Raw genomic sequence first — 19,723 nt, 5'->3', positions numbered from 1 at the left:
TTTTTTTTTTTTTTTTTTTTTTTTTTTTTTTTTTTTTTTTTTTTTTTCAAGCATAAAACGGTTACCTCAATTCTTAATGTTCAACTGCAATTAAGTGCAGATAGTCGCTCTGCGCGAAGCATCTCAAAATATGGTTGATGTTGTAAGTTGTACCAGACGTGCAGTGCTTCTAAATGAAGCAAGAACAACAATAAAGTAGGACAAAATAAAGTCAATATTCCTGTTACGACTAAAGTGATAAAAATTTTGTACTACTTTTTAATAAGGAAATCTTGTTTTTTTACATTCAAAAGAAGTGCGTATACGAAAGCCAGGCAGTAGAATTTGAGTAAAACAAAGAACAAAGTTCATTCTCTCGTATTGAGGAGACATCCAACTAAAAACTCGCGGAATTTGCTTTTAATTGAAGATTGTCGACAAGGGTTTCTGCATTACTCGGGAGAGCCTATCCATCGAGTGAATATGGAGAGAAATAGAATGGCAATAGAAAAGAACACTCTAACCCGTTCTTCGACGGGTTGCAGACGTGCTCTAGAATACTCAGTCTTCCTAGTCATCTAGATAATCACGTAAAATATTGCTGCACAAATGTTACCCGACAGCGAGGCAATTAGGAGTGCATTGCGATTTCAATTGCTGGTGATAAATACAGTTACTCTTTTTGTTCAATTGTTTCTTTACTTCTTTTGTCCGAAAATATGATATACATTTTGCAAAAAGCTTGCTATCACAGAGTAACTAACATCCACTCCAATGTTCGTGTGAAACATTAGTTTGAAAAATGGCAGTCCATGGTAGGGGAAAAATTGCATAACAATGCGGTTTCAGCAAAATCAGCCACGTTCTTGTTAGACGCATATACTTTTCTATAGCGCTTGAGTGCTTCATAAGGAAAATCATGAAAATTAATTTAGATTTGCTGACACTGATACTCTTCGATAAGAAAACATAGCTCAAAACGTAAATCAAATTTTTACCAAAAGTTTTACTGATACACGTACATGAATATGGTGTATGGTTTATGTGTTTGCAATTTTTATCGCGATCAAAGAACTTTATTGCATTAAACGCGTTTAACTGCAAATAGTTTAATGGCAATTATTATTCACTTGAACTTACACCAAGAACCTCTCTCTCTCTCTCTCTCTTATTTCTTTTAACCTCAGCAATGAGTGCAGCAACGGTTTGATAGAAAAGAATTGCTTTTAATCAATTAATTGGGCTGAGCTCGTTATGTTCAGACCTATAAACACAATGGCACTGTGTTCGATAGTTGCACAACAAGCCAGACAAGATCACTATTTCGGAAGAGAGAGAAAAAACAAATTGACTCGTCAAGCACACACAGCCGGCTGAGAGAATGACGAAAAATGTTTAAAAGAGAAGAACGAAAAAACGTAATGTAAACAGAAACAGCTGTTGCCTAAGTCAAGTTTAAAAGCCGCCCAACCAACAACAACGAGAGGTATGAGAAAATTGAAGATAAGCGTTAAAGTTAAACGCTCTCTTAGACAGTGGTGCTACGAAATTTTACCTCCAAACGAAACTTGACTTTATTTCCACAGTTCTTTTATGTGCTTTCCTTCAGATACACGTAAATGTATGAGTTTTCACAAGCAGTGCTAACAATCACCGAACAACTTAAAGTTAGTCGTACATTGACAGCATCAGTTTTTCAGTTATTTGGCAAGTAAACGCATCGCTGTTAAAAACTTTAACGGAGATTGATTTTTACAATTCTTCGCAGTCTCGCGGCGATTAACGCAACAACAAACAAAGAAAAAAAAAGATTTAAAAAAAATTTTTTCTTTTTTTTTTTTTTCTCTAAAACTAAAAAATAATCTCAAAAAAAGTAAAGCAAAATTACTGGCATACTGTCTCGTCCGGTCAGATGACGGACGGACTTGTGTTAAGTGAGTGCGTTTTGTTTCGAAAAAAGCTAAAAGCAATGCATGTGAGAGAAATTCCATTAAGAAAATCATGTTCAAATTACGACAATTAAGTGTACGAAAATTATCGTAAATATTTTGACAAGCCATCAAGCACACACACACACACAAACACACAAAAACCATATGAGAGAAATTCTGAAAGTTAGTTTATTTTCTACCAAATTTTTGCAGCACACAAAATATGTTCATTACTTTCCATTTTGTAGCAGCTTATGTAGCATTAGCTGACCTACATATTCGTAAATCAATGTTCGGTCGATGGTAATTTGGAAATCTTTTTTTGGAATAACGGCCTGTGTTTTTGTATCACAGGGCAGGCAGTTTAGATGGGCGTTTTCACATTTTCGCCGTCTGTTTATGCAAAAACGAAAGTAACGAAGGCGTTAATTGCCTCGCCATAATAATCGTAAGCAAGGTGATTATTACACGTTTGTCTTATATGGAATTGAAGGCGGCATGTATTTGTCGAAACGCAATCCCAAAAAACCGAATATCAGAGTCTTAATCGAATGTAATTAAAATTTTTATTGGCGACGAGACAAACGATGATTGCCAGAGCTTTCATCAATGAAGTCATAGTTTGACTCTGTCAATAATTATGACAGAGTATTGTGACAGCACATACACAGATACTTTCAGTCTGCTTTTCATGCCCAAATACACACACATACGACCGTCTATTGAATTTTTATGAAACGTGTTCTTATCACTGTTGTATCAATAGTGATGCAATTACAAGACCATCATAGTGTACGACTACCACGCCCTCAATTCATTTATTAATCAAAAGAAGTAGGAAAACCATTTTCGCGGTTTTGCGTACATCTCTAGTGACTGGCTATTTCCAATTTCACATCGTTCTACATGTCATGCGCAGTACATAAGTTAATAAAAAAAATAAAATGTTATTATAGAATCTGGCCGCGTTTCCAAACCTGTCCTCGCTAGGCTCTAAATTCGGTCAGCAAAGGCTTACTGGGAGCATATCGCCTTGTATAACTTTACATAACTTTCTAAGGCACGGCCATGATGCGAAGCCAACCCATCATTTTAACACCCATAAGTATCTTCAGAGAGAACACTGGCAAATGTTACCGGGCGTCACATATTGCCACACTCTCCTTCTTCTCGTAGTAATGAAACCTATTGGATTTATTGGAAAAATGATCCTCCCTAGTTCAGCTTTAGGGCGTTCTAATCGTAAACCTATCGTCATACCACTAACCATAGGAATTTTTCTGGTTATTATGGCAACATTTTAAAAACACGTACCACTTGATCTATTCATTTAAGCTACGTTCCAAGACGCTACGTCCCCTGATCTTATGAACGTTCAGAAACAAGCCTGTAGGCGGTCAATGTTTACATTTTACTAAGATTTTGGTTGGCTCTGACTGATGTTTGTAAAAAATTTCGGGCTAATGTTTGCCGTACTAGTAGTTTTTTTTTTTTTTGTATCTACGGGAAAAGTTGAATCCACTTCTAATCTTATATTGATCAAGTACACATATTGCTTATAGGCTCTCTCATAACAGTTTCTAGGTCTTACAAAGGGAAAAATAAACATAACGTATATCAATCGTTCGGTAATAAGTGCAAAAACCCACAGACGGACCACCCTAGGTGTAAAGTACGTCACTTGCAAACTTGTTCTTAACGAGACATGACAAGGATCAGTTCGCAAAGGTGTCTGCTATAATTGAAAATTTGGAATAAATTCTTATGGTAATCGTAGTACCCAGCAATTGGCAAACGTTTTCACCTTTAATTGTTGATATACGTGCGCGAAGCGGTGGCTGTGCTGATTTTGCCTCTAAGCTTATGTAACTTATTCACTTCTTCTCTTAATTTGCTTTATTCAGAAACTTATTGATTTGACCTATTGATGGTTGTTGGATGGATTATGTCTTGTGCTTTTACCGTTAAGATGCATTGGCAATCTAAGAAGCAGTTACATCTTCTAACTCAATAGAAAGCTTAACTTTTTCTTTTCTAAATTTCTCTCAAACTAAATATCTCGTCATAATCCATAAGCCATAAACAAATGCAATTTCTCTCTTACTAAAAAAACTACGCATAATCAAATTAAAAATAAGACTTTTTCCGGGTAAACAGAAGAAAAAGAAGTCAAACCGCATACAATCAAAAAATCTGCATACGTCACTTAATAAATTGAAAATCACGGTTCGCTTTCATATAACTTTTAACAAACGAAAATTCGATTGCAAAGAACTTTTCTAACACTTGAGTGCAACTTTGGTTAATTAAGAAAAAAGTTTTTTCTTTGCTTTTTTTCAAACTTGTGGAATACATATCGGAATATGTGGAAAAGTTATGAATGAAAATTGAAAAAGGAATGCATTAAAAAGGCAAAAGAAAAACAAAAAAATGTGCAAAAAAATGCAAAAACGTTTAAGGCGAATACAGAGTAATACAAATCTTATAACATACTCTACGTTGAAAGCCAACGTAGATATGACGCGAACAAAAGAACACCAGCACACTGTGATGACCAAAATTGTCCATATATGGACCGGTAAAGAAGGAAAAAATTATTCCAGCTTTCAGAAGATGAATAATAACAGAAATTGTTGGAGTGAAAGAAGGACCGGATTAAGTAGAAAATGTCGCTATCATCATAGTTGGTTACTGTTGCCTTTAGTATTTTCAATAGTAATCGAGGCCAGATTAAATGCAGAGAAAGTAAACATTCTTAGTTTATCAACAACGACGACATCTTCCATTGACTATCAGCGTAGTAATAATATAAACTCATCGACAAATTTATTGCCGTCAGAAATCCTATCTAATGCAACTAATGCAACCATTCCCACGAACGACTGGCTACGCAATGATTCTCTCGCACATCAAACTGCATATCAAACAGTTAACGCATTTAATAAAGCAAAGAGCCGTCTTGGTGGTGGTGGCGGTGGTGATGGGAGTGATTCAATATTCGCGCGCTTTGCCAAGCGTTTCGCATCCGGTAACGAACTCTGGGACGGTATTGTACGCGAATGTTATACAAAACCTAGTTTTACTTGTTTTCAAAAGAATGTTTACGTTTATCTAAGCGACGTCTTAGATGCCAAAGACATGAATGTTACACAAGCATTGAAATTCTACCACAACACAAATAATTATCAGAAAAAAACAGCATCCAAACATGGCGGGGAAAAGGAGCAGTTGTACTCCACTGAAGCTTCAGCAGCCAAAGATTATTCCGATTCTAATGCAGATGGCGATAGCAACACATTGGATAATGAAATATTCGCCAACGCGAGACGAAATCATTTCTCTGCAGGTATGTTGGGCAGATTTATATTTATTTATTTATTTAGAAAGAGACGAAAGTCAAAAAAAAAAATTAAATTGAATTAATTTTCAATTCTTTTTCTGCTTATTAATCTCACACTGTTCGCGTCAAACTTTCACTTTCGTAAACGTCTCAACTCTAAACGCATTACTTGAGTTTTATAATCAAGTTTTTTTTTTTATTGTTTCTTAGCATTTATTTGCGTGTTACAATACTTCAATCTGTTAATCGGATTTTAGCTTTTGCTCGCATGAAAAACATATTTTTTGTTTTTTTCTTTTTCAATAATCTTTGAAGCATATAAACTTTTTAATAAGCAAAACTATTCGACTAATGTTTTATGTATAAAGAAAAGCTTAAATAACCGCAAGTCGAAAATTCAATTAGAAATTTTCAAATAACTTATTTAATAAAAACAAAACAGAAGTTTACCTTCTTCTAGAGACCATCAGGATATGTGTTTCCTTTTTCTGTTCTGGATAAAGAAATGCGACCAGAAACTAACAAAGTCAATGAATTTTTGTGTTTTTAATGCTAGTTTATGTCCTGCCTTGCAAGACTTCTTATTTTAATCCTTTGACTGCTTATATATATATATACACGCATGTATAGGTATGTGTACATGTTTATGTGCTTATTCATTTTATTTTTTTGTTTATTTTTTCACTTGGTTGCTATACAATTCTTGTAACAATTTTAATAAACAATTTAAGTCTATATATGGATGAGCGTGCGTGTGTGTGGGTGTGTGCATTTGAGTAGAGGCATGCAACGTTTGCAAGAAATCGTTACAGAATCCTTATATTGAAAAAAGTCTGTCCGCCCCTCTATCTGTCGCCCGTTCGATATTTCTTCTTGTATTCGTGTGTTCAAGTAACAAGTTGTGAAAATTTGCATTGACATGTCTTGACGCGAGGCGAATCTTTTACGAAATTGCGTTAAATTGCATTGAACGATTTGCCATATAACACGCAATCTTGAAAGATCGTCGTACGAAGAAAAGTCTTTGGCAAAAGCCGGTTAAAAATGAAACTTCGTTATGTTGAGTGAATACGCAAAACTTTGACGGTGGGAGAAGAACTACACGACATGTCATTTTTCGCCTGTAATAATGAAAATTCACCAATGAATCGCCAATAATGAAAATTCACCTATTGGTCTATTTCGCAGAATTACAACTGCTCATCTTATGTTGTTTTGTTTCAAAATTGCATATGTTTTGATCAGAATGTTTTATCAAAAACGGAAACTTCCTTTTTTTTACTAAATATACTTGGGCTTTAAATGTTGTTGCCCCTGTCGATGTGAAGAAGATGTAAGAAAGTTGCGCATCTTGCAGCCAACCAATCTCAATGCAAATGTCAATAAACTATAATTACCGTTAAGTCACAATTATTTCAGGTTTACGGCTGTTTTACTTTCTATTCAAATAAAAGCCGCTTCAGGTAGAAATGTTTTTCATTTTTTTTTATATTCGTTTTACAATAAAAGGAAAAAATGTTGCTAAGGTAACGGAATTTTGCAAACGGCTTGAGTTGCACGCTAATCAGGCGTTGTGGTGTATGAATTTTGTCGATCAGTTTGCAAGATTCCAGAAAAATATCACCAGGGAATCCATAAAATGTATATTCAATTAGTTCTATGACCTCTAGTGAATTTAGAAATGGCCGTTTCTTCGCTGTCCGCCTGTCAATGACACTTTGAAGGTAGATTGATATCAAAAAGCTGAAACTTGATGCAATATGTGTGTAGTTGGCAATCACGGATGAAGAGTAAACCCAATTATGGTCCGCACACAACGGCTAAAAAAGACTAGCATAGCTAGATATGGACATAAAGCTTGATACAAGTACCGTATTTAGCAAAAAGATCCAATAAGTAGCGAAAATATAAAATTGTTGACTGTCATGCTTAATGCTATGTTACATGATATAACAAGAATCCTTAGCAAAGTAAACAAAAAGTGCGTGTAAACGGAGAGAGAGGAAATATGGTTTGTTGTTGTCTTTAGGCAAACATGAAAGCACAGATAAAGTAATTTACGCAACTGCATGTGTATTCCGACAGATGAAACGACGGAAGGAGCGGAAATAGCCGAAACAGCGGAAACACCGATTGAAGAGGTGACAAATGCTTTGTATGAGAAGAGCATAAAATTTGCTATAACCCACGACGTGGAATTGAAGTTACCCGAAATATTATTCGACGGCGCTACATTTCGTATATCTCCGCGTTCTCTCGAGGGCAATGGAATGGTTGCGAAGCTGGAATTAATACCCAGGCAACAAATTGAGGCACGTTTGGCGGGAAAAATTCTCATGAAAAAAATACGTAAGAACAGTTATCTTATTTTGGTATTAAATTTTCTAAAATTTTCAAAATTGTTTTATCCTCTACTACTACTTCTCATACTTTTCGTTTGGTTTTTTTTTTCTCAACAGAGAAACTCTTTCAGAGCAAGTTGTTGTTGTCATTTTTAGCTTTAATATTGATCATAAAAATTATAAAAATTAAAATCTTCTGGCTGTTGCCCTTCATTATTGGTGTGACTGCCGCTAAAAAGTTGTTGCTGAAGTTTTTATTGTTTCTGTTTCCTGCACTATCGCATCTCTTTAAATTGTGTTCATACTATCAGCAAACATATCACTCTACAAAATATCATCATCATCATCATTTGATTAATCATCATCATACGGTAAGTACTGCACTCTATTGTTCGCATATTGATTACACGATTTGCCGATTTATTTGCAATTTCCGCCGATGGCTACGAGTAGAGCTTTTCATTATATATGACCTTCATTGCAAGATGTTTATAGGATAAGCATTATATTTTGAAAATTTTGCCCTTCAATACATATCTAAAACAAAACCGCATTGATTTCAAGAAGAAAAAGCATAATCCTGAACAAATGAAAAGCCATATAAGTTATTCCGCATGTTCGGTACCCTATGAAGCGTTCATATCTAAACTAATAGTCTAATCGCAAAGCGACGAATTTGTTTCGCAGAGACACTTTACTTTAACTCTAAAGTTTCTTTCACCACTTAAAACCGTGAACTGTCTTCTTGAAAGCACATTTATTTCATATCTATACAAGTTTTGAGGCCAGCAATCAGCAGGCTATCTAAGCGCCCCTCCTCATCCACGTTTTTGTCTACATCATATAGACAGACATACGATCAAACCGACTAAGAAATTTATCCTTGACGGAATTTCGAAATCACCCTACGCACAGAATAATAGAACACTTGATACTTTTTATGACGACTGCAAATGTTAAAAACGTAGCACGGGCCCATTGAATATAACAAAATCATTCCCTACAAAATTATTTCATGCAAGTTTTCGAATAAATATTTGTCGTTCCTTTCTTTATCTTTGCTGTAGATTGTACCAGCTTGGCATAGCGCTGAACATGTGCCAGAAATTATTTATACATCTCCCCCCAAAGGTCATGTTTCCACATATTTGCATGGGGCGCCGCCCCCTCCTCATGAATCGTACAAACCCAATTCGCACGATCACTACGATGGCAGCTGGGAGCTTTCGGGACCCGGTTTAGGATCAGAGTAAGTGAACTAAGCAAGAATCGCTGAAAATGAAATTCGTAAACATAAATAGAAAAAGCAACTGCTGATCGGAATCTACTATATCTCATAGATTTATAAACGATATAAATCGTGTAGCACATGTCGATGAAAGTTCAGATTATTTTAAACCACACCTTAAAAACGATGTGAATGAATTGAATGATTGGGGTTTGGGTACAACACAAGCCAGTCTAAGCCCCAAGCAACAAGTACAACAGAAACAAAAACATCCAATAAAAAGAAAGCAGCAAACGGTCACACAACTACCACGATTACCTATAACGAGTGTATTACATAAACCACCACCATCCTCAGCACAACCACAAAATTTTCAAAAACCCCAGGCCACTAGTCAAGCATTCAATCCATTTTTACAAAACGATCACAAGCAAAGGTATTATAACCGCCTGCACCTAAAAAAAAAAAAAAAAAAAAAAACAAAAATCCTTATGCAATAAGAAAAACACAAATTTTTATTATTTCACAACGCGACACTACTCGACGACATACAAAATGTGTAAACGAATTTCTGTTCGCACCTTAATTTGCTTTAATTTATTTCTCCATCTATTTAACCTATAGCGGCTACGGCCACAAATATAAAAACAACGTACCCGCTCAGTCGGCTCTTAATTCTGTGTATGCAGCGCCTGTTCACATGCAAGGATCACATAAACCGCAACTGCAAAACACACCACTATCGGCTGCTGCCCAAATTATTGCTCAATATGATCCAAATCGAAATCAGCAGCAACAACATTTACAGAATTCTATTCAAACTAAAACTGTTCTAACGGTAAGTAATTGACTTTCACTATAGCGATCAAAGCGTACAATCGTAGTAGAATAGAATATTCCGTTCGAACATTTCAAGCTCTCAACGTTTTTACGATTCCAGGTCGTAAAACGTCTCCAAGATCTTAAAGTACCATAGAATGTTAGATCGACTAATAGTTACCCTATACCGCCTATATTTTCACCTTCAAGCACCAATAACTATGCCTTCGCATTCTACAAAAGACACGCTTTTTATAAGAAAGCTTTTATGAGGAATGGTGTAAAAAACAGATCTATTTAGATGCCAAGCGACCGTTCGGGACCAACTTTCATCATAAAATTCTAAGAACTAGAACATGTTGCAAGATGGGAAAGATTTCAAAAAAAATTGATTTCATCTCATCCAGATTTTGCACAATCCGGTTAATATGCCAAATTATATGAAGTTCCTCGATTCCTTTTGAGGTAGAAAAGAAATTTTTATATAGTAGTAGTAAAAAATAATACCATCGTAAGCTGTTCGAAAGTGGTTCCTAAGGCCGCTAGAAGTACTTGATTATTTCTTTCGAACCGAATGTCGTGCCTGTTCATTACAATTGTACGCTATAGCATACACCATATTGAGCGTTCAATTCTCATAAAAGCCCTGTAGTAGTAGTAGTAGTAGTAAGTTTTTTTACATACCATTGCTGGCTCAAGGAGAAACACATTAAATGTTTAATTCGTTCTTATAACCAGAACCAAAGGGAGGAGATTTAATAGATAAGTCCTTGCGACTGCAGCATGTAAATATACGTGTGTATTAAGTGCAACATACATATGCATGTACTGGAAAGTGGAGAGGCTGGAGAGACAGTCGCTCTTTCACTTACCATCTCATTTGCTTGACATTCATTGGTAAAGTGGTTAGGGGTGATAAGTTTAAGACGCAAAATTAAGACTTGGCATAGATTGAAAACCCAGGTGCTTTTGCTCAGAAACACACCCGCATAGAAAAGAAACCAATAACACTTACAGTTCGTAGCACAATTGTTGAGAAACTCGATGAACTTATTTACGAAAACCGTCTAAAGCCGGAAACGCCCACAATGAAGAAAACCACTTGTACTTCTTAGGAACAGTAACCTATGGCATTGCAAAAATTATCTCGACCGACGAAATCCTTATATCTGCAAACAACGTAATTTATAAGTCTGTAATGGGTAAGAAGAGGATGGGTATCAAAATTGCAATTTTAGGCGAACATCTCTTCCTTTCTTCACGAACCTCTTAAGTAAACTTATACATGCCTATCATTTCCATGTTAGTTCGATAGCAACCAATTATCGAATTTATTTCTTGGTTGGGTTGTTTCAATGCTATCTGTGGAAAGTGAGTGCTATGGTGTTTATCTTCTGATAAACGAAATAAACGAATATGAGGCAAATGATACTCTTTGCTATGTCTATACTAACATAAGTCATTAATACACGCACGTGTTCTGTCTCTAGGCCCACAAGTGTGCACACTTAAAGTGCAAATGATTTAATAGGATCTTCGGCAAAGAGTACTCCGCAGGCTAATTGGGCAGAGTGCGAAAACTTCCATACAATATTGGCTTCAAGCACCATAACTCATAAGACGTAGAAATTGAAAAGCGAAAGAAACTAAGTCAGAAGCAATTAATGACATTTTCGCAATCAAACGTTTACAACGCTTTAGAGAATCTAAACTGAAATAGCAAAGCAATTAAAGAGTAAAGAATAAATGCAAATTAAATTTAGTATATTTTTTAGTCTTTTATTTAATCATACACACACACACACACATTAAATCCATTTTTCGCCTATGAAATAACTGTTAAATGGCACGTTATGTGCACAGGCAATCAACCAACCAAGCATATCACATGAGTGCAAACACAAGCTCTATAGCGAAAGTGTGTCATTAATAGTAATCTAACTGAATACTGTTTGTGTGACAGCAGCAACCGCATATAACACATATAGCACACATATGCAAGAGCGACAAAACACTTGGCAATAGCACGAAGCATGGCATAGCTCTGTGGTTATTTTATTATAGAGGGCGTGCAATGATGATTTGCAATTCAAGTTTGCCATTAAATGCCCCTTACATGTGACACATAAGTGAAACGAAAAGAACACATACGAGGAGAACATTTCTTATTAACATTTATTTCAAATGCATTGCCCCGTTGACGGCATTACATTAGTTAACGAAACCACGTGTTGAAGTACTTGAGAAACGATTTCAAGTTGAATATCTTGTTGGTTGGTTAATCAAAGGAGGACCAAATCTCTTATTAAACCAACACAAGTCCAGCTTTAGAAGTGCTTAGATTTTAATAGCATCTGCAGCAGTTAAATGCTGGAATTCTTCAATACCTGCGACGATCCTTTCGACGATCCCCAGACAATATTACTTGTTAGGTTAAGGTAAACAGATCGAAGGCGTCATTACTGCTTAGCTTATATTGATATTGGACTTGGTATGAGTTGAAGAGAGGAAGCAATGCATTGGCTGCTTGCAAAAACTTGTATGACACGTTAAGAAGTGAAGCAGTAAGTGTTGGACCTGCCAAACATAGTTTGTCAAATTACATTACGGAAATTTCAGTCTCACTACTTAATTTCGCTTAGGATAATAAATGATTTTCATATATTAGGAGAAAAGCGAAATCAGGCCAGAAGCAATTCCTCAGATTTAAGCTACAATTTTCTATAAAGATTATCTTAATAGCAATTTCAACACTCCTCAAACATATAAATAAACTATGAGGCGCTTCGATGAGCTTTTGGCAACCTCTCTCAATTTATTGACATAATTTAATCTTTGAAAATTCGTTTATTTTGCATTCCGGAAACTTTCTGCAGCCGGAAATTGCTGCGCAATTAAAGGAAGCCTTGCGTATACAAACTGAGCAAAGGCTCATACAACAGCAACAAAAAATTTTGGACAAACAACCATTCGCCCAGGACGGTCAGGTATGTAGCAACTAATGAACGAATCAAAAAATGAAAACCGCAAAGAAAAACTCCTTTAGCAATACAATATGTGATATGTTTGCCAGGGCAGGACAAGGCACAAATTGCTACGAAACACACTGTGCTTTTTTTTTATCAACATTTCTTGTTTCTTTTTAATTTACACGTTCTTGTTTGCATAGCCTTTGATGCCGCTCAATTATGACCAGTTCTACAGTCCCATTTTGCTGAAAATTGACAAAGTCATTGAACAACTTGGCGTTACAGATGACTTGTGCAAAGAGCGACTCGTGTGCAGTATGTACAAGGATCCCGCACGTTACAGTCCACACAGTAATTTCGTATCGGCAGAATTGAGCAGGTAAGTGAACATCGCGAAGTAAGACAAGGTCACATGAAAAGATAATTAAAACTTGTTATGTCAGCTCTACACCGAGTCGGGTTTTTTTTTCTTTTGACTTTTTTGCTAAAGTTTCCTTGTACGGCAACGTGCATTTGAGGCTTCAGCACAGATAATCACCAGCCGGCCATTCATGTGATATTCTCGCCTATCCCTTATTTTAAATTTTTTTGAACGTCTACAAATTCGTCATTTGCATTGCATATAGCTGGGCGTTCGATAAGGATATTTTATGTTTGTCATTTTGCCCTTTGTAAAAAGTTAATAAGCATCACGGCGCGATAACATTAAATCTGAAGCCCTGAATACTCTTTCTGATTCAATTTGTTAACCTAATTGAAGTCCATTATGGGAGGTTTTGCACAATATTTAATAAAATTACAAAAATCCGACCATGATATTAAGAAAAACGTAATTCTGTTTAACAAATTACGAAACAAGCTCAGGCCTAAACATTAGATTCTAGTACAGTAGCACTTTTTAGAACTCAAAACGCCCACAAGATCCGATTTTTTTTTATCAGATGGTTTGTCATGTTCCGAAGCATTGGTGGAGTGACTTTTATTATGTAAATTGCATGACTACGAATTGCTAGCTATGGCTAATTAACGAAATCCAAGATGGGACGGACTTACTTCCATGCTTGTCGCTAGGTACAGTGGCAGTAGTGCAGTGTAGTGCAGAGAAGCAGAGCGGTTGTCGATCCAAGCACATCCTTTGCATCCAATGCACAAAGGGACTCGTCCCGTCTTAACCAACCTAACAGCTGGCATTACGCCTTATTCGAAGATGGTGGTAAGCTCTCCCTGCCATAGATCTTTATCCGAGTCGGTTTAGCGAATTGTAAGAACGACGTATGCGTGGAGGGTGGGTAGTAGGCGTTTAATATTCGTACTAAAATAAATTTTTTTTGTTTTGTTTTATATTTTTTTGGCTATGCTGCCCAAGCAGATGAAAGCTTACTGATGCTTTGAAATTGAAAAAGTCTTCTACATCTTCTTTCATTTTGCATTTTCAGAGATACGAGCGAATTAGCCCCAGTGAAGAATACGAACGCTGCAGTGATACGCTTTTTCCGTTTGATACAAGCGGCCCGGGACGGTCAAGATCAGAAAGATTGCTTACGTTTATACCCGAATTGTAATATCAATACGGAATAGACCAGACGGGTGATTCGACGGATACGAATGCGTATTTTTGCAAAAATAGTCTGACTTTAAATTATATAAATTATTTATTATGAATACAACCAACAAGTGAGATTTATATTATATGTACATGTATGTATGTCCCTTTTTTTGTCAATTTATCGCGTGTAAATCGATATTTTTAATAAATCAGTAATTATTTATTTATAATGCGTAAATATATTGTTTAGGTAATAAAATACATAACACTCTAATTATATGTCCTAATTAATGTCGATAATAAGCTTTGCAATTTGAGTAATGAAGTATAGGCTTACATTTAATAAATAATTTATATTTTGTACAACTGTAGTGTGTATATTTACTACATTCTCACTTTATAAAACTTAATATCTATTGAATATTTAATAAAGAAAATCTTATGGAAAAAACATGCGTTTATACAAATTCTCGGCGGACGTACTAACAACAACCACGTAATAACTTATTGACATGTATACATGACAATGTATATTGACATATACATTGTATGTATTTCTAACCTCTGCCGCGATGCAGTCGCGTTTTTGTGGCGCGGTGTCGTACAAGTAACTCTATTTAGTACCGCTGAGCTGGAAAAATGCTCTGAACAATCAATATTTGCCTTTAGTATACGATATTTCATTGCTAGACAGGGAAGGCAGGCTCTCACCCGGAGCAGCGTGGCATATATATGCAATATAAGTGATTACCATCGCTTTTGTAGTGTCTTTACTTACTAATTCTGCTTTTGTTCATGAAGAAGAGAAGAAGAATGCTTAGCTTAATCTTAACACTGAGTAAAAATTTTCAATCGCTTATAGTTTCCAGTAACATCCAAGCATGTCCACCGCAAACAATGCCTAACGTACTATACTCGCTGAATATACAAACCGCTGAAAATCAAACGTCTTTGAAAAGTGTAATAGGGCAAGAAGTTGCATTTGTCCAACATCGACGCTGGATGTGATACCATCCATAATCTTTCTTGAGAGGCAGTTAAAGTACAGCTGGAATATTTAGGTCTAAACCCAGGCTGACATGAGCTTATGAGATCGTATTAGCTTAGCACACAGGTACAATTTTTACACACTTCCAGCTACAACAATTCGGCAACTACCGCTTGCTAAATTTCCGGTACAATTCATCCAACCAGAAGGATCTCAGGAACTTATTTTTGAGAGATTCTCGAGCAACACCACTATCGTTTGAGGTAGTAGGCAGCGAGGCATTGAGAAACTCCTCACTTAGTTGATGTAGATCCTCATCCGAAATGTCGCAGATTTTCGCGCCGTTGACACTCGATTTTTTTATTATTTCTCATTATATGCTTTAAGTGCAACACTTGCATTTTGTTATCTTTATTTTTTAGAATTATTCCTTCCGTCTCAAAAGTCTCTGTTCCCTACTATATATACGGAACAAATATAAACAAACAATTATCGCTACTTTCCCTTATAGAGAACGAATGCGTTTTAGTCGACTCTGCGCTTGGGTTCCAAGCGCTTAGCAAACTGAATATATTACTTGTGGTACGTATTGCAGACAATGCGTGTAACTCCATGCAATAACATCGCAACAAGTTGAAGTCTAAGTGATTATCATTGCTGCCAAACCAACACAAATGAGAACATTTCATTTTCCGAGCACGTAACGCGATTAGCTGCGTATCAACTGATTTCCCTTTTATTATGCATAACAGATAACAAATTTCGGTTTTCATTTTCTTCATTATCAACCTACTGGCAATCGCCAGTATTTGATATTATAATCGAAGCATTGACTCAATCAACAAAATATTTATTAAGTATTTTAAGTAATTGAGGAATCCGCTCATATAAACAACTCCTCCTAAATACGGTTGTCGGACTAGTTGCTGGCGGGGTTGTGTTGTATGTTATAAGAAATGAAAATACAATTTTCACATATGTCTGCTACCAGCGACGAAGTTCAAAATTTCTTTCTCATTTATGGTAAAGTAAAATCGGAATTTTTTCCCTTTTTTATATACAAGTAGTTCACAGCGTTTACGCATGAATACCGGCAATCTTCAGACGTGCTTAATATTAATATACACTATATACTGTACTATGTATATGTTAGGCAAAATTTGAAAATGTTTTTCGCCTCTCGATAAGATAATCACCAGGAAAACGTATCAATTTACTAATTCTTGCAAAGATATATTCATTCACACACAAGCAAAAACACGCCTTTAAACATCTTGCACCCTCCTACAGTCATTCATGTAACGGCTTTTCAAAATAAGACATTGTATGGAAATTGGTCGAAAAACTGGCCCGATTTGAAACATTTTCAACAGCGTTCGTCATTCAGCTTGTAGGCTGAACATAACGAAACAAGGCGGATGGACGGACAGAAAAGAAACATACATGCATACATCCACATAAATTTAGGATGGCCTTGTACCATGAGTGGTGTAGGGCATGAAAACCGATGAATATCGTGAAGGTTAGGAAACCGAGCTTGCGATGCAAACAATTTTTATATACAAAGACACGAGTCCCCTTATGGAATTTATGCTCTTCTGAGAGCACCTTATGCAACCTGCACCCTTGTTGTACCTCTTGCATCCCCTCTTTGCAATAAGAGAAGAAGTATCTGCTGTGGGGGCATTTTGTTTTGAATTTTTTTTTAACTGTGCCATTTTTAATTTATCATTGTCTACAACAAACCATAGTATAAAAAGCAACAACATTTAAAAATGATATAAGTAATTTACAAAAATTCGTCTTCCGGTTAGTGCGGAATTTAGCGACTGCCAAAAAAATTGAGATCACCCAATATACTTCATAAACTTCGTAAGCTAACAAAAATCTGAAGCAGTGGGAAAAAGGTAGACTGTTACCGGAACTAATACGCCTACCTCGGTACTTCCTTGATTAGAGTAAGGCATGTCCGTATATATTTAGAGCAAAGCAGTTTCGCTAGTCTTTCACATGCACGTACGGGATGCATTTTTACGAAACGCCCAAGGTTATGATTTGATTTAACCGGGACATCATCTTTTCGTCAGAACTTTACGAAAACGTGTCACGTCAAAACTAACTCCCATAAATGCACACACACTTATGTGAAAAAGTTGATTTGCTCACCATTTCGAAAAACAAGGGAAATTTTTGGCTTTAGATGATAGAAAGTTTTCTTTTGAACAATCTGCAAGATCGATTTGCCCTAATTCAGGAACTACTAATTGAAGACGTTGCCAGGTAATCTTACCAATCGGTAATAGGCTAAAAGAAGTTTTCTCCTTTGGCGAAAAAGATTTTTATCAACATTCTAAGTTTCTTATCAAAGGGATAATTGATTTGGAATGCTGTAGAAATCACTTTTATACTTCTGTTATATATCCGTGACGTGTTTATCTCTTCCTTCATCTCGTACTACTCACTACTACCATCTGTTTATCTTCAAGCTTATCGATGAAGAGCGACGGAAGGATTACAGAACAACTAATGCTACAGGCTAACGAGTTCATGCATTCATTAAAAGGACGGAGAGGTAAAACATTCGAGGCCTCTAGATCAACATAATATATGTGGACTATGCAACCAACACAAGCAAGTAAAATAATTCACTTAAGAGTTCTCTCAATAGGCAAACGAATCTCCCCGCGAAAATATTGTGTAACGATGCAAAATAATATGAAAAAAAAAAAAGAGAGAATTGTTCACAAAACAAAACAAAAACTCGAAGACCACGTATGTGTATGCATGCAGAAAAAAATAAAACCTTTATTTTTAGTTGTTGTTAATCGCATTACTGGTATTTAAAAGAGTGGTCGTATAAAAACCACAGACCGTTTTAATATTATTTACATATTCGATTGGTTGCTTGGCGCGTAAGGCATACGCTTGGTGGTATAACATAAACTCTGCGCATTTGGATAAAAGCAAAAGGGCAGTAATTCAAAGAAAAAGTGAAAAGGATGAATTGTTGTGCCATTGTTGCAGTAGTTGCAGTAGTAGTGGCGCTGGCTGCCGACAGCATTTTCGCTCAAGCAACACAATCGGCGGCTGGTTTGGCGCTTGATATGTACGATACGTGCCTGAAGGATTTCAACACAGACTGCGTGAAACCTAAAGCTATGCATTGGTTCAACGTTGCAGTGAAGCAAAATGAAATCTTATTAACTGATCAGTTATCTCTTGTTCGCACTGGTGGTGCAGTAACCAACAACGAACAACGCAGCTTACAAACTGAGGAAAGAATATTTGAGAATATTGAGAATTTCCTAAACAATCATGCCCTACGCTTTAGAGCTCCCGAATATTTCCAAAGTGCAGAAGGCCGCTCGTTATTGCCTGATTTCCTTATGAACAGTCCCCTAACTAATGGCGCAATAATTCCCTTAACGGATGCATCTAGCAGTGAAAGTGAGTTGTAAAATGTGTGAGCTTAATGTGCGTTTACCATGAATATATGATACGATCTATGTGTTGTGTTTTCCAGGTCGAGGTTTTATGCGTAAGGCGGTATTACCTTTTCTGATAGGTTTGAAACTGAAAACTACCGTTTTGGTGCCGTTGGCTCTTGCCTTGATCGCTTTAAAAACTTGGAAAGCCATGACCTTAGGTCTATTATCCCTCGTATTATCTGGCGCTTTAGTGGTGTTCAAAATAACAAAGCCCAAGGTATAAAAACTAAATATTCTAAAACTATTCAAAGACATATCTACAGTGGAGCTTTTAATTACCAGATTGTTAACTACGAAGTGGTGCATTATCCTCATCATGTTGATCACATTGAACATTTGCCACATCATCATATCGAACATATTGTGCCACATCATCATCACGTCGAACATGTCGTACCGCATCATGTGGAGCATGTGGTGCCACATCATGTCGAGCACATTGTACCGCATCATTTGGACCATCATCTTGATCACCATTTGGATCTACCCCATCACGTTGATCACGTTGAGCATTTGGAACATACCGCACCCGCTTGGGAACCGCATACTTGGGCTCGCTCTTCGCAGGAAATTCACGGCGATGCCCAGGACATGGCTTTCGCTGGCCAACGGAAGCGTTAATTGCATATACCTTCCCTTCGCTTTCGTATTTACCTCTCTCTCTCTCTCGTTGTCTCTCTCACTCTCTGGCTCTCTCTCACTTACTCTCTATCTGTCTGTCCCTCCGTCTCTCTCGCTCCCTTTCTATCCCCCCATTTTTTCGACTTAGGTCTTTAACGTATTTATTTTTATTCTTCATTTTAGGATAAACGAATTAAGTAAATTTCCAAAGATTTGTTTAAATGAAACATTTTTTTTTTTTTTGATAATGAATGACTGGATGTCATCAGAAATTATAATAGACTAGTTTTTTGTAAATGCTATGACAACATGATGACGGCATTGATGATGATGATAATGATGATGATGATGACGATGATAATGATGACGATATTAAAGTTAAGATTACTAATTGTAACGGAGCTTTTTAGCTTTATTTAGATATTTATTTATTTATTGAAAAAAAGAAAAAAAATATGTGAAAGAAATAATT

The 19,723-nt window shown here is 36.2% G+C and overlaps 2 protein-coding genes across 4 annotated transcripts; both read left to right on the top strand.

The window, feature by feature from the left end:
• Positions 1–1,599: 1,599 nt before the first annotated feature.
• On the top strand, positions 1,600–14,242 carry LOC119634623. 3 transcript variants are annotated; one of them, XM_038028882.1, is made up of 10 exons: positions 1,600–1,913; positions 4,068–5,256; positions 7,336–7,599; positions 7,710–7,963; positions 8,660–8,841; positions 8,933–9,256; positions 9,445–9,658; positions 12,516–12,626; positions 12,809–12,987; positions 14,045–14,242. In XM_038028882.1, exons 2-10 carry the CDS (start codon positions 4,341–4,343, stop codon positions 14,184–14,186), a joined length of 2,586 nt encoding a protein of 861 aa, XP_037884810.1. In that variant the 5' UTR covers positions 1,600–1,913; positions 4,068–4,340; the 3' UTR covers positions 14,187–14,242. The 3 variants fall into 3 exon arrangements, with proteins under 3 accessions (XP_037884810.1, XP_037884809.1, XP_037884811.1); XM_038028881.1 differs by having other exon boundaries at positions 1,600–2,004; XM_038028883.1 differs by lacking the exon at positions 4,068–5,256.
• Positions 14,243–18,008: 3,766 nt separating this feature from the next.
• Positions 18,009–19,355, top strand: LOC119634625. Its single transcript, XM_038028885.1, has 3 exons — positions 18,009–18,589; positions 18,666–18,847; positions 18,913–19,355. The coding sequence occupies exons 1-3, from the start codon at positions 18,142–18,144 to the stop codon at positions 19,249–19,251; spliced, it is 969 nt and encodes a 322-aa protein (XP_037884813.1). The 5' UTR covers positions 18,009–18,141; the 3' UTR covers positions 19,252–19,355.
• The last annotated feature ends 368 nt before the right edge of the window (positions 19,356–19,723 follow it).

The sequence above is a fragment of the Glossina fuscipes genome, unplaced genomic scaffold, assembly GCF_014805625.2.
Source record: "Glossina fuscipes isolate IAEA_lab_2018 unplaced genomic scaffold, Yale_Gfus_2 3, whole genome shotgun sequence".
Taxonomy (NCBI): domain Eukaryota; kingdom Metazoa; phylum Arthropoda; class Insecta; order Diptera; family Glossinidae; genus Glossina; species Glossina fuscipes.
The sequence above is the reverse complement of the archived record's forward strand: the minus strand, read 5'-3'. Positions and strand labels throughout refer to the sequence as shown.

What these genes read in the sequence shown, in the direction of transcription:
- LOC119634625 (XM_038028885.1), top strand. Translation starts at nt 18,142, where the DNA reads ATGAATTGTTGTGCCATTGTTGCAGTAGTTGCAGTAGTAGTGGCGCTG. An exon ending in GGATGCATCTAGCAGTGAAA is followed by an intron (nt 18,590 to 18,665) that starts GTGAGTTGTAAA and finishes TGTGTTTTCCAG; the next exon opens with GTCGAGGTTTTATGCGTAAG. An exon ending in TCAAAATAACAAAGCCCAAG is followed by an intron (nt 18,848 to 18,912) that starts GTATAAAAACTA and finishes TTTAATTACCAG; the next exon opens with ATTGTTAACTACGAAGTGGT.
- LOC119634623 (XM_038028882.1), top strand. Translation starts at nt 4,341, where the DNA reads ATGTGCAAAAAAATGCAAAAACGTTTAAGGCGAATACAGAGTAATACA. An exon ending in ACGAAATCATTTCTCTGCAG is followed by an intron (nt 5,257 to 7,335) that starts GTATGTTGGGCA and finishes GTATTCCGACAG; the next exon opens with ATGAAACGACGGAAGGAGCG. An exon ending in TGATTAATCATCATCATACG is followed by an intron (nt 7,964 to 8,659) that starts GTAAGTACTGCA and finishes TCTTTGCTGTAG; the next exon opens with ATTGTACCAGCTTGGCATAG.